The sequence below is a fragment of the Galeopterus variegatus genome, unplaced genomic scaffold (assembly GCF_000696425.1).
Source record: "Galeopterus variegatus unplaced genomic scaffold, G_variegatus-3.0.2 Scaffold5748, whole genome shotgun sequence".
NCBI classification, from domain to species: domain Eukaryota; kingdom Metazoa; phylum Chordata; class Mammalia; order Dermoptera; family Cynocephalidae; genus Galeopterus; species Galeopterus variegatus.
In genome coordinates this window covers 39,294-54,755 of record NW_007731859.1, presented here as the reverse complement: position 1 = coordinate 54,755, position 15,462 = coordinate 39,294, and the positions used below count along the sequence as shown (strand labels likewise).

Genomic DNA, 15,462 nt, shown 5'->3' with positions numbered 1-15,462 from the left:
GGCAAGGGAAGGCTTTGTGGTATAGGTAACTATATAACTTAACATTTAAAGATGAACAGGTTACTCCAGAAAGAAATTAACATGCACAAATGCAAAAATGTGAAATATGTATTTTTAGAATCCAGTGTATAATTGTATAATGTGATACAAATTATACAACTATACAAATGTTTTAAAAATATTTCCTGCTATGTGACTATCTTTGTTTTTCTCCTGGCACAAACCGCCTTCTCTTCTACTCACAGGACTATCATATACTGCACCTTCCATATTTTATTTTCATCTGCCAAATCACAAAGACTAAAATGAGATGGTGTACTATAAGGGTGAAGGAGATGCACTCTGAAGACAAAGTGTCTGGAATTAAAACCCAGTTCCTCCACTTATGACCTTAGTCAAGTTAGCTTAATCATTTTGTGCTTTGATCACCTCATCTGTAAAACACAGTAATCCAACAAATATTTATTGACTATCATCTGTGTAAAAGGAACTATTCTAGGTGCTTGAGATGCATCAGTGAATAAAACAAATATCCCCGCTCTCGTAGAGTTTACATTGTCGAGGAGGAAGGCAGACAAATATATTTTAAATATAAAAGATCACCTAAATAATACTAAGCAGTATAACAGGTAATCCAGAAAAGTTTTAATTGCTTATGTTTGATGTAAATCCATTTATATATTTAAATATTAGTATAAAAAGGGAATAAAATGTCACTGAGGATAATGCCAAATCATCACTGCACAAACTGAGGTACCTGAACTTCACCATGCCTCCTCTTTTCAAACGCCAGTCTTTCTTCCTCCGCCTTCTGTTCCCACTGCAGTTTTTCCAGTTGTTGCGTCATTATAGCTACTTTCTTTCTTACTTGTTCCTTAAGTTCGTTATAATGATCCATCTGTATAAATATCATTGAAACATTGCTAACTCACTTAAAGAAACATGACGGGAAATTCTTTATATGATACTAGCAGATCATTAATCTTATCAAAAGATTGTTTCATATACATTGGATCATATTGGCCATCTTATCCAGGTAAAATAATGTGAACATAATATAAAACCCTCTTTATTTAAAACTTTATATTGAGCAACAAGGTATTGAAAACAAATCCTATAATAACATTTCTGTCAGAAGATCTTAAAAGAGAAAGGGGAATCTAGAGAAAATGATATATTTCTTTCTTACTGATATAGTCACTATTATTTTGGTACATATAGTGTGACGTAAGATTATCATAAAATGAACAAGGAGATAAATGATAAAAATTTAGTTGAGAAAATATCTGAAACTCTCAGCTACGTATACTTGGATATCTACTCTTGATTTATTACAATTAAATCCCATATACTAAGTTGGATATTAATTTATCACTGAACATTTTAAATCACCTTAAGTTACCGATTTCCCTCCTATCAATTAAATGATGTCTCTTCAAAGCCGCATATATCAGACTTTTAAGTTTTTATAATATCACGAAAGGAAAAAAATAACTACCTTAAAAATGATAACTTAGGGCCGAGCCCGTGGCGCACTCAGGAGAGTGCGGCGCTGGGAGCGCAGCAGCGCTCCCGCCGCCGGTTCGGATCCTACATAGGGATGACCCAGTGCGCTCACACTGGTCACTGGCTGAGTGCAGTACTGCCGGTCTCAAAACGGACCAAAAAAAAAAGAAAAGATAACTTAAGTACCTAACTTCTATACTACAAAATGACATCATGTAACCTTGTTGAATTATTTTCTAGGACTTTAACTCAGAAGTGTTATAATGCCATCTAATCTTATAAAAAATAGCTTAGTCTGAAGAATAAATTCAGATTCTGTGTATAGGCTGAAAAATTTAAATCCCCATAATTTACATTCTGAGGATAATCTCTTAAAGTATCAGACAGAGAGAACATCCTTTAAATGTTTTCTAACTGAAAGGAGAAGTGGAAACAATAGATAGAAAAGATTTGTCATATGTTGACTTTTTCACCTGATAGGCTTCCAGTTCTATGTCTCGAACTTTATGTATGATTTCTTCCTCAATCTGCTTTTCGAGACTTCTCCATGCACCATCTAAATCAACCAGCTCTGTCTCCAGGGCTCTTATGTCATCTTCCTGTTCAGAACATTGTTTCTCACTGTCCTTTACTGATTTCATAGCAATATCTAATTTTTTGAGGTGATGAGAAGTACATTCTTTGGCTGTAATGTATTGAGGCCTCTTCTGAATTAAAAGTGCTTCAAGAGATCTAAGAAGAAAAAAAAAGTTTGCTTTAAAGAAAATTATTTTTTTAATATATAAAGGGAAGAAGTCCCTTTGATTAAATCACATTAAAAAATAAATTCTAAAAATTAACTTTCAGACCATAAGCAGATTAGTGGCTGCCAGAAGTTGGGTGAGGTCAGGTAGAGGGTTAAACAGATGAAGCATGGGGCACTTTTTAAGAGTGGGTAAACTACTCTGTATGATATTGTAATGACAGACACGTGACACTATGAATTTATCAAAACCTATGGAACTTGACAGCACCAAAGGTGAACCTTAATGTAAGCAAATTTTTTAAAAAATCACTTAGAGAGATCCTAGATGGAATAGAATGTGACAAAAGAATTACAAATGTATAAACAACCATACTGAGGGGTTGTACTCCAGTTATAAAGTTGCTTTCCATGGAGGAATGGGTGAACAATTCTGATACTGCTATACATGATTACTGGATTAATGCAAATGGATGACAGACTGTGCAAGCCAGGTTTCTCACTGTTGAAATGGGAGGTTATAAATAAGAAAGAGAAGGCTAGAATGATCCATGTGGTAACGGATTAAAATTGAGAGACAATACGAACTCATGTTTAGTTCAATCAAGATACAGATAATTATATACGGAAATATTTATAGATATGTATATTTACAAGACTTAGTATACACACACCCATTTCTTAGTTCTGTCAGCTGAGAAAGCCTAGTAGCAAAGACATCCAGTAGGAATGAGCACACCTAGCACCCAGATGTTTAGTTCCTAATACCAATGAAAGGACCAGAACTCCTTGAAGAAATTACTGACCCCTGGGCAAGCTCATATAGACTAGGGCAGGCTAATTCCAGGACTGGCCCATATAAAATGAGCCTGGAACATCTTGTAGTGCCAAAAAAGTAAGGAATTGCTGCAAAACCAAAATCACAATGATGGGGATGTGTCAAAGGCACATGGGAGCCAACTCAGAGTTCTCGATACTCTAAACTGCAGTAATCTAAGCAAGAAAATAAGCAATGTAGTATTAGATTATAACCCCAAATATCCATAAATCCATACTGATAGAAATAAATAATTGTATAAATAAATAAGAGACAAATCTCCTGTGTAGAAGAATTCTAAATAAATTATGTAGATACTCTGCCCTCAAAAGGTAGAACGTAACTCCCCATTCCTTAAGTGTGGACTATGCCTCGTGACCTCCTTCCAAAGACTATAGTATGAAAAGGGGGAAAATAAAAGAATAACTTTGTAATGGAGAAACCTGCCAAAGTCAGGTGATCAGGGTCAACATGAACAGTGATATCATGTTGATATTACATAACATAGAATATGATATATCCTGTAACATCTATAAGATGTTGACATTCTGATACCATATGATGAGAACGGCATTTTATTTCTGTGGTCTTCCTCCCCAAAACTCACAACCCCAGTCTAATTATAAGAAAATTATCAGACATTTTTTGTCCCCCAATTAAGGGACATTCTACAAAAAACCTGACCAATGCTCAAAACTGTCGAACTCATCAAAAACAAGAAAAGTCTGAGAAACTGTCATAGCTTCAGAGAGAATCTGAAGGAAACAGACAACTAAATATAATACAGTATTCTGGATCAGAAAAAGGACATTAGGCAAAAACTAAGAAGATATGAATAAAGTATGAACTTAAGTTAATAATAATGTGTCAATACTGCTTTATTAATTCTGACAAATATATCACACTAAGATGTTAATAGGAGAGACAGTGTGGGGAATATAGGAACTCTGTACTATTTTTATAATTTTTCTGTATATTTAAAAGTATTCCAAAGTAAAAAGCTTATTTCAAAAAGTCAACTTTCAAAGTGTAATGTATTTTTTATTTTCTATCAATCTATGTAAAACCCAACTATTAGTACCTATTTATAAAAACTCACTTTACTTCTTTTTCTGTCTGTTGTAGTTGTCTGGTTAGCATTCCACGTTCCTTTTTCATGGCTTTCACTATGTTTTCATGATGAGAAAGATACTCTTTTGTGACACTCAAATCCCTATTCACACGCTCTAAATCAAATTTCAGAAAACAAATTTTCTTCTCATTATGATATAGTTGGAAAAGGTGTAGTTGTATCTTGTTGAATTTCAGTTCTTCAAGGAGACTCTGGTAACGCTCTGCCTATAAAACAGTACAATTCAAAAGCAGTAAAAAGTGAATATACTTAAGCTGACCTTTCATAAACCCAACGACTGTACCAACAAATGATGTCTAATGAATTTTCATTTATGTCACTAAGGAACAGTATTCTTGCCCAAAATAGCATTATTTAGGGAAGGTTGCTGAATACACTTCTAAATTAAACCAGGAAACCATTAATTTTGTATCCATGCGCTTAGTGGTGCAGTGGTAAGAACAATGGAGTGGCACCCCTAACCCGGCTCCTAATCCCATTTCCGTCTTGAGGAGTTTGGCAAGTTCATTAACATTTCTAGCACCAGCCTCCTCATTTGTAAACTGAAGGAAGAGCATCATGTAACTTGTATGGTCCCTAGCAACTTTAAATTCAAGGATTCCTGGCAAAATTCCTGCTACAGGAAGTGATTTTCCTATTGATAGAACTAATAGGACTATTATAGTTCTTAATTATAGGTGAAGAGGAACAATTTCCTTAACATCAATGCTATTGATAAAGAAATAAAGGAATGAAGTCCCTCAAGAGGAGAGCTCCTAATCAATGCAGAATTTCAAGTAGCAACTAAATGGTCATCCTCCAGGATATTGTAAAAAATTAGGAAGTTGGACTATTCTAATTGTCCTTATCATGTTTCAAGTTCTGTAATTTTATAAGTTATTTCACTACGCTGTGACTATTGCAGTCTGACTTTTACTGCTGCCACCCCTTTTTACTGACAAAACGAAGGACACTTATACACATTAAAAAATATGAAGAAACAGAGATTTTCCACACTGTAGTGGATTGCATTGTGTTCCCCCAAAACTCACTGAAGCTTGAACTGTATTCCTCAACTTTTATATATTAGAAACTTAGCCCCACTGTGACTGTTAAGAGGGTAGGAAATCGTTTTATGGTAATTGAAAGGTAGAGCTTGAAGAGCTGATTGGATTGTAGGACCGGTGCAGTAGTAAAAATGGTGGTGAGGAGTGTGGTTCTGAGGGCTTTAAAAGAAGAGGAGAGTCTGTCTCTCCCTCTGCATTCCCTTGCTTCCTCTCACCATGTGATCTGCTTGTCCCCACCAGCTGCCTGTTGCTCTCCACCACGAGTAGAAGCAGCCTGAGGCCTACACCAGATGCAGCTGTCCCAGAATCGTTAGCAAATAAACCTCTGTTCTTTATAAATTACCCAGTCTAGGTACTTTGTTATAGCAACAAACACAAAACGGACTAATACAACCACTAATAAGAAACATATCCACTTTTCATTTATTTCCTTAAATATTGATTGAGTATCTACTGTGTGCTAGGCCCTGTTCTCTGTGCTGCTGGGAATATAGTGAAGAACTAGACAGACTGTCCGTGCTCTTGTAAAGCTGATATTCCAGGGGTGGAGGAAGAAGAATCAGAGAATAAACAAACAAACACATAATAAGCAAGATCATTTTGTACAGCAATATATTTTAGAAAAGAAACAATACAGGGTGATGTACAAGAGGGGACACTAATTTAGATTGGGGCAGGGGGTGGGGACAGTGGACAGCAAATGCCTGCCTGAGAAAAGAAAATGGCTTTTGTATAAAGAATTGTATGAGAGTACCAGCCATGCAAAAATCAGGCATACAGTTACGTAGGCAGAAGAAATAGCAAAAGCTCCAGGGTAAAAGGGAGCTTAGTGTATTCAACATATAACAAAGGTTAACAGGGTAGCAAAAGAGAGGAAGTTAGGCTTGAGAGGTGAACAGGGACCAGATCAGTAGGCAGGAAAGGAGATTACATTCTCAGTGCAGCGGGAAGCACTACACTGGAAGGTTTTATTCAAGGGAAAGAGAGGATCTGATTAGCGTTTGAATAAGATCACTCTAAATGCAAACAATTACCAACCATAGACAAGGCACACTATACAGAACCTCAAAAGGTTCATGGAAAAATGGAGCTAAAAGATAATACAAATCTTTCCACTAACTTCATGACCCCTCGTACTAGGCATTGTGAAGGGCACCAAGAAATACCACAGCATTTGAAAAGTGAAGCCATGTTTTCCTAGGGGTCGCCAAAACCCGTTTAGAGAGTCCCTGAAGACAAAACTATTTTCATAATAATACTAAGACATCATTTACCTTTTTCAGTGTGTTGACATTTTCACTGATGGTGTAAAAACCAATGGTGGATAAAACTGCTAGGCCTTAGCACAAAATGATTTAATGCTAAGTGTTTATGAGAAGTTAGCTGTCTTGTATTAAGCCAGACATTAAGGAAACCATACAATTGCAAAACATGTCGCTCTTCTAATTAATTTGTTTGGAAAATGTAGTTATTTTTCATAACAATGTTATTTATGTTAACATGTAATGAGTTTATTATTGGTATTTTTTACATGGACCATTACATCTATTTTTAAAATGTCTAGTTTTGATTTCAAATTCAACAAGTATTGGTGAATAAAATCCACGTGTACAAAAACTCTTTGGGGTCCTCAATAGTTTTTAAGTGCGTAAGGGGGTCAAGATCCAAAAGTTTCAGAGCCTCTGCTACATAAGATATAAACCTATCAAGCGTATTTTTAGCCAAGAAAATCAGACATTTTTGTAGTTCTGGCTGTCCTGCCTATTTGGGATTAAGAACCCAAATACCCAAATAGTGAAAGATATATCCAAAAGTTTATCTTTACTGAATATTGGGCTTTATTTTTCTTATATTATAAAGGAAATCTTCTTAGTAATTCCAAGCCAATACCTAGCAATTCTAATAGAAAGTTTTTTATCTAACACTTACTTGGTTACATCTTCATTACACCTTACCTCTTCTTTCTCTAATTTTGCTTGTTTGCACTCTGCAGCTAAGTTTTTTTTCTTATTATAATTAAACTGTGCATCCTCTTCAGCTTTTTGTAACTTTCTCTTCTTTTCCTCATACTCTTGTATCAGTTCTCCTGAGCCGCTGATTTCCTCAAAAAATTGGGTTCTTTCTTTGGGTTTTTTCATTGCAATCGACTCTACAGTTCCCTTTTAAAAAAGGAAAGCACACCAACATATAAAATTTAGTGATGTATTTTCAGAACTATGAATCCAGTGAACTACTACAGCTACTTACCTGAAAAACTAGGCAGTTTCGTGCTTTGACAATTATGCCGATCTTCTCCAACTCTGCTATGTAAGCAGAACGACTCACGCGATTCTCATCAAAATGAAATTCTGAGCGTCCCCCTAATATTAAAGGATAAATATAAATTGGAAACATAAATATCAGATATATCTCCACAACCAATGAAGTTTAATAAAATTATTTTTGTTATTGAAATGGCCAGGTATGCAATAATATAATCATATACATATGCATAATTGCATTTAATCAGCCAACAAATATCGAGTGTCTATTATGAGGGTACTTCAGAAAGTTCATGGAAAAATAGAACTGAAAGATAATACAAATCTTTCTATAAACTTTTTGCAGGACCCTCGTATATGCCAAGGACTATTCTACAGCAGTGAACAAAACCGATAAAAATTTCTGATCTCAAGGAGCTTATATCCTAGTCAGGAAGACAAAGAAAAATAAGATATGGAAGAAAAATAAATAGTACGTGAGAAAGTCGTAAGTGATAAGGAGTAAAAATGAGCTGGGAAGATAGAGTGGAAGTTTCTGGGTAGGGAGGATAGGCTTTGCAATTTTAAATACGGTGGGCAAAGGAATCCTTACTGAGATGGAAACGTTTGTGCTAAAAATCTAAAGCAAGTGAGAAAACTAGCCAATGAATATATCTGGTGGATAAAGTGGTGAGATATTTAAATTACACATTAAGGTACAAGTATATAATAAGTACTTCTAAAATCATCTATGACTGAATTGGGGGAGGTTAATGAGACAGCATTTATACATTAGAAATGTTCTGGTGGACACTGAACAGTAACAACAAAACAAAAACAAAAACTCCTATTTATAGAGGCTCTGTGAAATCCTAGCACAGGATAAAAAAAAAAAAACACAAGCAACTCTCAATCTTGTTTATTCAGACAACACAGGGAATTCATGAATAAATCATAAAATACAAATTCAAACATTTCACTCGAGCTGCTTTTCAAGGTAAGAAAACTGTCTATACAAGCCAAAAATATGCATGTAATTAGTTCATCATATGAAAACCACATAAACATTAAGAACCTCAGGAAGAACTTTTATAACTTCTCTGTGTTTGAAGTAGGCTCCTTATATCTTAACCAAGTATCCAGATATAAAAATGCTATTTGACAGTAGGGGGATTTAAACAAATACCAGGGTACTTCAAAAAGTTTGTAGACCACAATAATCAACCTCACTGTATATCGACAAAATAAAATTAAGAAAGAAAAAAAAATTAATAATTTTTTTTTAAAAAGAGGGCTTTGGGGCATAAAATTAAATAAAAGAAGATGACATTAAAGTTCAATAAGCACCTATCACTGAAAGATTAGAGATATAGAACTAGCTATAATATTACTATAAGTGTCTTTATTGAGAATGGGCCTTCAATAAATTAATATTTTCTGATAAATGCAAAAAAAAATGTTTGTAGAAAGATTTTGAAGTACCCTCCTTACGTATGCCTAAGGAAGAATCTTAGTGGAGAATCAAATAGGTTCTGTTACTTGCCTCTGAGATTTTCTATTGAAGAGGAAACAAGAATACCTTCTAGTTCACTATGCCAGTAGAATAACAACAATCACCCTTCAAAGAAGGTAAAAACAGGCAATCTGACTTAATCTTAAAAAAATCAAATGACATAAGCAAAAATCTACAGAAAATACCTCGGATAATCCTTGAAAATATTTTCTCTTCTCCGCTTTCCTCCATATACACAATTGTTACACTTGCAGAAGAAGAAACAGGTTTTCCAATATGTGCTCCATGAATAAGTTCTTGAATATTTTTCACTCTTAAATTAGCTGTTTTCTCTCCCATTACGAAACTAATTGCATCCATCACATTAGATTTTCCTTGGGAAGGAAAGAGAGAAAAATTCATTCATTCTTAACGATAATAAGCCTTGACCAGAGCTGAAGAAATCAGGACATGACTGGAAATGAAATATGGCCAATACACATGTCTAAATAGTTCTGTCTTGTCAATGTTCAAAATGCATGTGACTGAAAATTTTTCCTTAGATTACTTGTCTCTTCTATGCAGTTATGGTAGAGAGCTAAATTAAGAGGTCTAAATTTAAGAATCTAAATCCCAGCTCTTTTCCATTATTAGGTATTACACCAAAGATGATCATTTAATGCCTCTGAATTTTCAGTTATTCTTATTTTATAAATATGGGAACTATCACCTAAAGCATCATTGAAGCTCTAAGCCCTCACATACTGGAAAAAAAAAAAAATAATAAGGCTAACTAAACCCAGGGTCTTCCCAACGGCTAAACTAAGGTTGCTAGAATATTTATGATTGGTATGAGATAGGGCTACGAAAAGTTATACAGCAGGCCTGAGACTGCTATCCTTTGAAAGTCCTACTTACAATGCTGGCTGGCATCTGAAGACTGGGATTTGGATTTGGGGAGGGTTTCTACCATGCCCTGATTAGAATAGCTCATTGTGCCTAAAATGTTTGGGCAAACAATGTGATTTATGCTAACACCTGCGTTCTTTCTAGGAGTCTGGAATTTTAGTATGTGCTAGGCAGAGAGGACCTGTGTGACCATCTCCCTGTAAAAACTGAGTCTTTAGTGAGGTTCCTTTGTAGGAAACATTTCACACCTGTAAAGTTGTTACTGGATGACTTGAGTACTACATGACTTCAGTGAATGAGGACTCAGAATCTTGCACCTAGTTTCTTCAGACTTTGCCCCACGTGCCTTTTCCCTTTGCTGGGTTTGCTTTGTATATTTTCACTGTAATAAACAGTCCTGAGTATAACAATGTGCTGAATCCTGTTAGTCCTCCCAGCCAATCACTGAACCTGGGGGTAGTCTTGGAGATTCCCCACCCCAATGATAAATTGTTATCCAACCTTGAGCCCGTAATTTCCTCTAAGTCAATTCCCAAGGTGAAATATCGATGAAGCTACTACCATCTGTATTTATTTATTTTTTCCTTTCTCACATTCCTTCCCGCACATCCACAAACAATTTAAAATTTCAGCGCCAGAAGGAGGAAAGAAACATGAACAAAGAGAAAGGTATATTGTCAGCCACTAAAATATGGCTTAGTTTTAGAGATTAAGGATCTTTCTAAAAAGAACAAGTAGTTAACATGCTGCAAATTTATTTAGCTAAGTCTCAGTTAACCAATAGGTATAAAATGTGGCTTTTGGGGAGCTGTTGTAAGACAGTGCCTTCACGACCAAATGAACGTTCATGGAATTGAATTACTAAGTCTGACAGTAACAGAGCTAAAAAGAAACTTTTTGTTCAATCCTTATTTAAATTCTGCCTAAAATACTTCCCCACCCAAATTCACTCATTCAATTAATATGGTCTCTGACTAATGAAGGTTATATTCTGTCAAAGAGTCAGACAGTAAACAAAAAAGACAATTTACATGTTGTAAAATGTATAAGGAGATAAACTGGGTGATGAACTAGAGAGTAAGAGAGGCAACCTCAGATAGGATGGACAGAAAACATTTACGAAGTGCTTACCTGCAGCTAGTGTTAGCTTAACAATCATGTCGAAAAAATGAGCAAATCAAGTTAGGGTTTATAATGATCAGATTGGGGACTTCTACTGTAAATAATTTAGAACCAACATCGGGAAAATGATTCTGAAAGAGTTATCTCTTAGGCTATCATCACTTGATAAAGACAGATCAAGTATTCAAAGATATAAAAATTATAACATTATTCTCTAAGTCCCTTTTCATTTCAACTCTACATAACTCTCCCATCCCTCTGCTTCTTTACCACTCTTCTACTAGTTCAAGTCCTCCTTACTTTTAAGAAACTCCTTATCTGGACTCTTCAACTTTCAGTTTCTTGTCCCCTCAAATTCATTCATTCATTCTACAAACATTTTCTGAACACCTGTTTATCAGGCACTTTGCTAAGAACTGGGCTAAAAACACAAACATGTAGGGAGATCCAATCAAGATGGCAGAATAAACAGTCTGCAGGGTCACTCTCTCCCACAAATCAACTAAATTTACACCTATAAAAATGTAACATCCACCCAGTTGAGCTCAGGGGAAGAAGAGGAGAGACCTACGGAGTTCATGAAGGCAGGAGAAACTTCGATGAGAGAAAGAAAAAGCTGCTCTGAGCATTTCGGACTGCGGCTGCTTTAAGGCCAGAGCTGCTGAGCGCATGGAGCAGAAGCCAGCAGAAGCCGCAGCTGTGCCCTTCAGATGGGGTTACTTGGAGGCAGCAAGAGAGAAGAAGGCCTTGGTGGCCCCCAGGACAGCAAGACCACTAATAGGGATCACGTGGACCCATGCAGGAGCGAGGAGCCAGAACAAATGAAAAAAGAAAGCCACTCAGAGGGCAGTGAGTCATCACAAGGGACCGGGGCAGGGCCAATCCCATAGGAAGTGTTTGGAACATGGGTGTGGGGGAGACGTGCCCACCAGGGGAACACTGGGACACAGTAAGGACAGCTGATCTGCCCCCCAATCAGCACAGGACCACTCAGAGGAGACTGGTCAGGAATGCAGAATTGCATGGGGTGCAGCTTGATGAAAAATCTCAGGCCCAGATCAGAGATTCTACAGAACACAGATCCACCGGGTCTCTGGAGAGCCGGAAGTACCTATAAAGTCAACCATTATAACCTGTGTTGCACAAAAAGCCTTCCCTAGGGAAACAGCAGCAAAGTAGCAATTTAAGCAACCACACAGCTCAAGTACTGGTTCCCATAGGAAGTTCCCCTGTGTTAGAAGCAAAGGACAAAAAATTAATTCTGGCCCAGGCACACCACCAGCACCTTGGGGCTTGCCTGGGAACTGGAAGCTTGGTTCTGGGGTCCGGACCCACTCCTAATTCCAAGCAAACTGCACCAGTGCTTCAGGGTCAGCCTGGGGACCTGAAGCATGGAGGGGACAGGCCCGCCTTCCTACAACCAGGCACACCCATGCCAGCACCTGGGACCTGCCCAGGGACCCGAGGCAAGGAGAAGAGGACTGGACTTCTCTCCCACAAACAGGCACACTGAGCCAGCGCCTTGGGGCTCACCCAGGGACCGGGGGTACGGTGTTGGGGACCAGACCACCCTCTCACAACCAGGCACAATTTGCCAGCACCTCAGAGCCTACCCAGGGATCCAGGGCATGGAGAAGGGGACCGGACCTCTCTCCCACAACCAGGCACAACATGCCAGCAGCCCGGAGCCCACCCAGGGACCTGGGGCAAGAAGAAGGGGAATGGTCCTGTCTCCCACAACCAGGCACACTGCACCAAAGCTTTAGGGCCCGCCCAGGGACCCGAGGCATGGAGAAGGGGACTGGACATCTGTCCGACAAACAGGCACACCAAGCCAGTGCTTTGGGGCCCATTCACGGGCCCGGGGCATGGAGAAGGGGACCAGACCACCTTCCAAAAACCAGGCACACCATGCCAGCACCTTGGGGCCTGCCCAGGGACCAGAGGCATGGAGAAGGGACCAAACACACCCCACAACCAGGCATACAGCCAGTGCCAAAGAGCATGCCAAAAACAGCACCTCCACGTGTGTGGCACACCACAGCCACCATAATAACCATGGTTGCTGCAAAAGCGGCTAGACACCACAGCCACCACGCAGATGGTCCGCCAGCCACTGGAGTGCATTCACATGAGAAGAGTCACCAGCAGAGAAAAAGAAAAGAAGAGGATGTCTCTTTCCAAGAAACCCATTTCAGAGTGACAGAAGAAGCATCTGCTCTATGATAATATTGGGGGACCTGATCAAATCTCTCGGCATTGAACAGGTCATCTAGGCAACAAGTTAACAGAGTAACAATTATTCTTTCAGAAGGAGAGAAGAAATCTAGGGCAATTAGGGGGGGAGGGGATGGGGGAAGAGGGGAGGTTGGAAAAGGGACCTAAAGAATAATTACAATTTGTAACAATATATATAATAATAATATTGATTTAATCAACATATCTCAATGTTCAACCCCAAAAACATGTATAATCGATTTTGATTCAATAAATAAAATAAATTTTAAAAAAACATAAACATGTAGAATTTGACTGTTAAACAAAATTGATGGGAGGCCATATTTTGGACTAGCCTCCAGCACTAGGCCCCAGCAGAACAGACCAAATCAAAACAGAGTCACTCACAGAATTACCACATAATCAAACAGAAACTTTAAGGAAGCAGGCAAATCCCCAAATAGACCAGTTTTTCCTGAAAGTAGGAGATTCACAGCAACCATTAAGAAAGAGCTCAGCTAATCTGAGACGGCATAATAAGGAAATCTCTACTTTAACCCTCACAAAAAAGTAACCTGTAGTAACCTGATGTTAACCAATCCACTTCCTTTTAATTGTTCTGTTTCCTTGGTCCCACCTTAGAAAAACAAACCGTTCTGTTATGACCATTCTGTTATGCTTTATAGAATGATGTTCTGCCGGATTCTACAATCACAAATAAAAGCCAATTAGATCTTTAAACTAATTTTTCTGTAATTTTATCTTTTTACTCCTCCAAGGTGCTTACAGTGGAGGCCTATTTTTATTGAACCCTATTTTGTGCCAGACACCCCACATCTTTTATTTTGTCTGTAGAACAATCTTAGGAGACAGAGATTTAATTTGCATTTTACAAATAAAAACAGAAGCTCAAAGTCAAACAACTCAAGTTTTGGAGTGATGTGTTTGATTCTTAAACCTATACTCTTTCCACTAAAAGAAGGAAATTCTAATACACTACTTAATATTTCCTAAGATAAAATGAACACAAAGTATTATAGAGAGGCACTTAGAAGCACTAATGACTGGAGGCTCTGAGTAGGCTTTACAGGAGATAACTGTGGGCTAAATCTTAAAGGGTAATTAAAAGTTTAGAGAGGGGGATGCAGAGGGTAAAATGCCATTCGGGAAAAGAGAATAGCTTGGTCATGGGTACAAAGAAGTGAGAGAGCATGGTACCACTCCAGTAAGAAAGCAAGTAATTCTATGCAGGTAGAGCAGAGTTTACAAGGTTGGGAATCCTAAGAGAGAAAGGTGAGGAAGTTAAGTAAGAATTACAATAGGCTACATTAAAGGAATTTAACTTTATGTTGAAGAGTATGTGAAGCCACTGAAGGAGTTTTTTGGTTATTTTGGTTTTGTCCCCCAAATATATTTTATAGAGATTTCTCAGACAATAACCCAACAGGAAAATGGGCAAAGGACACAAACAGCAATTCAGAGAAAAACACAAAAGGCCCTTAACCATATGAAAAGATGCTCAAACTCACTCACAATAAGAAAAATGTCCAGAAAAGGTGAATCCATAATGACGGAAAGTAGGCGCTGAGGGCTGGGTAGAGAGGAGATAACAGGAAGCGAATGCTAATGGGTACGAGGTTTCTTTGGGGTGATGAAAATGTCATGGAATTACATTACATAGTGTTTGTTGATTGTTGTACGACTCTGTGAATAAACTAAGAAACATTGAAAGTGCACTTTAAAAGGATATATTTTATGATATGTAAATTATTTCTCAATAAAGCTGTTGTAAAAAAGTATCTAAAAGAGTGCGTCATGTATTTTCTAGCCCCGTACACTGAAATGGTTCAGAACCAATGTTATCCGAATGCACTGAGTACCTCTACTTCCCACATGGTGGTCTCTAACACCTTTCCTACGAGAAAGAACTAGAAGTCACTGGAGAACTAGCTAATTCCAAGTCTGAGGCAGGAAGAATGAAGATAAGCCTGGGAACCAGGACATCATACTTCAGAAAGTAAAGAGCACGGGAAGCAGCTTGAAGGAATTCCAACTGAATGAAATTATGAAAATATGAGCATCAAAAATGATTTTGGTGGATTAAAGCACAGTGCGTCAATGAAAATCCATGAGTCCGTAATGTACTAACAAAACATAAAAGAGAAAAATACATTTTCACCCTTTGAGGCAGCTATGAAAAACCTTCTTTCATTTGAAAACATTAGTTAAAAGGGAAGGG

General features: G+C 37.6%; 1 protein-coding gene across 1 annotated transcript in view; it reads right to left on the bottom strand.

Moving 5' to 3' along the window:
* LOC103605337 (structural maintenance of chromosomes protein 1B-like) overlaps positions 1-15,462 on the bottom strand; it is a gene marked incomplete at its 3' end in the record, with an annotated part of 77,726 nt that overhangs the window by 54,235 nt on the left and 8,029 nt on the right. Inside the window, 6 exon segments of the mRNA XM_008589907.1 lie at positions 758-898; positions 1,980-2,238; positions 4,165-4,403; positions 7,199-7,402; positions 7,491-7,603; positions 9,182-9,370. Coding sequence (XP_008588129.1) covers positions 758-898; positions 1,980-2,238; positions 4,165-4,403; positions 7,199-7,402; positions 7,491-7,603; positions 9,182-9,370 — 1,145 coding nt within the window.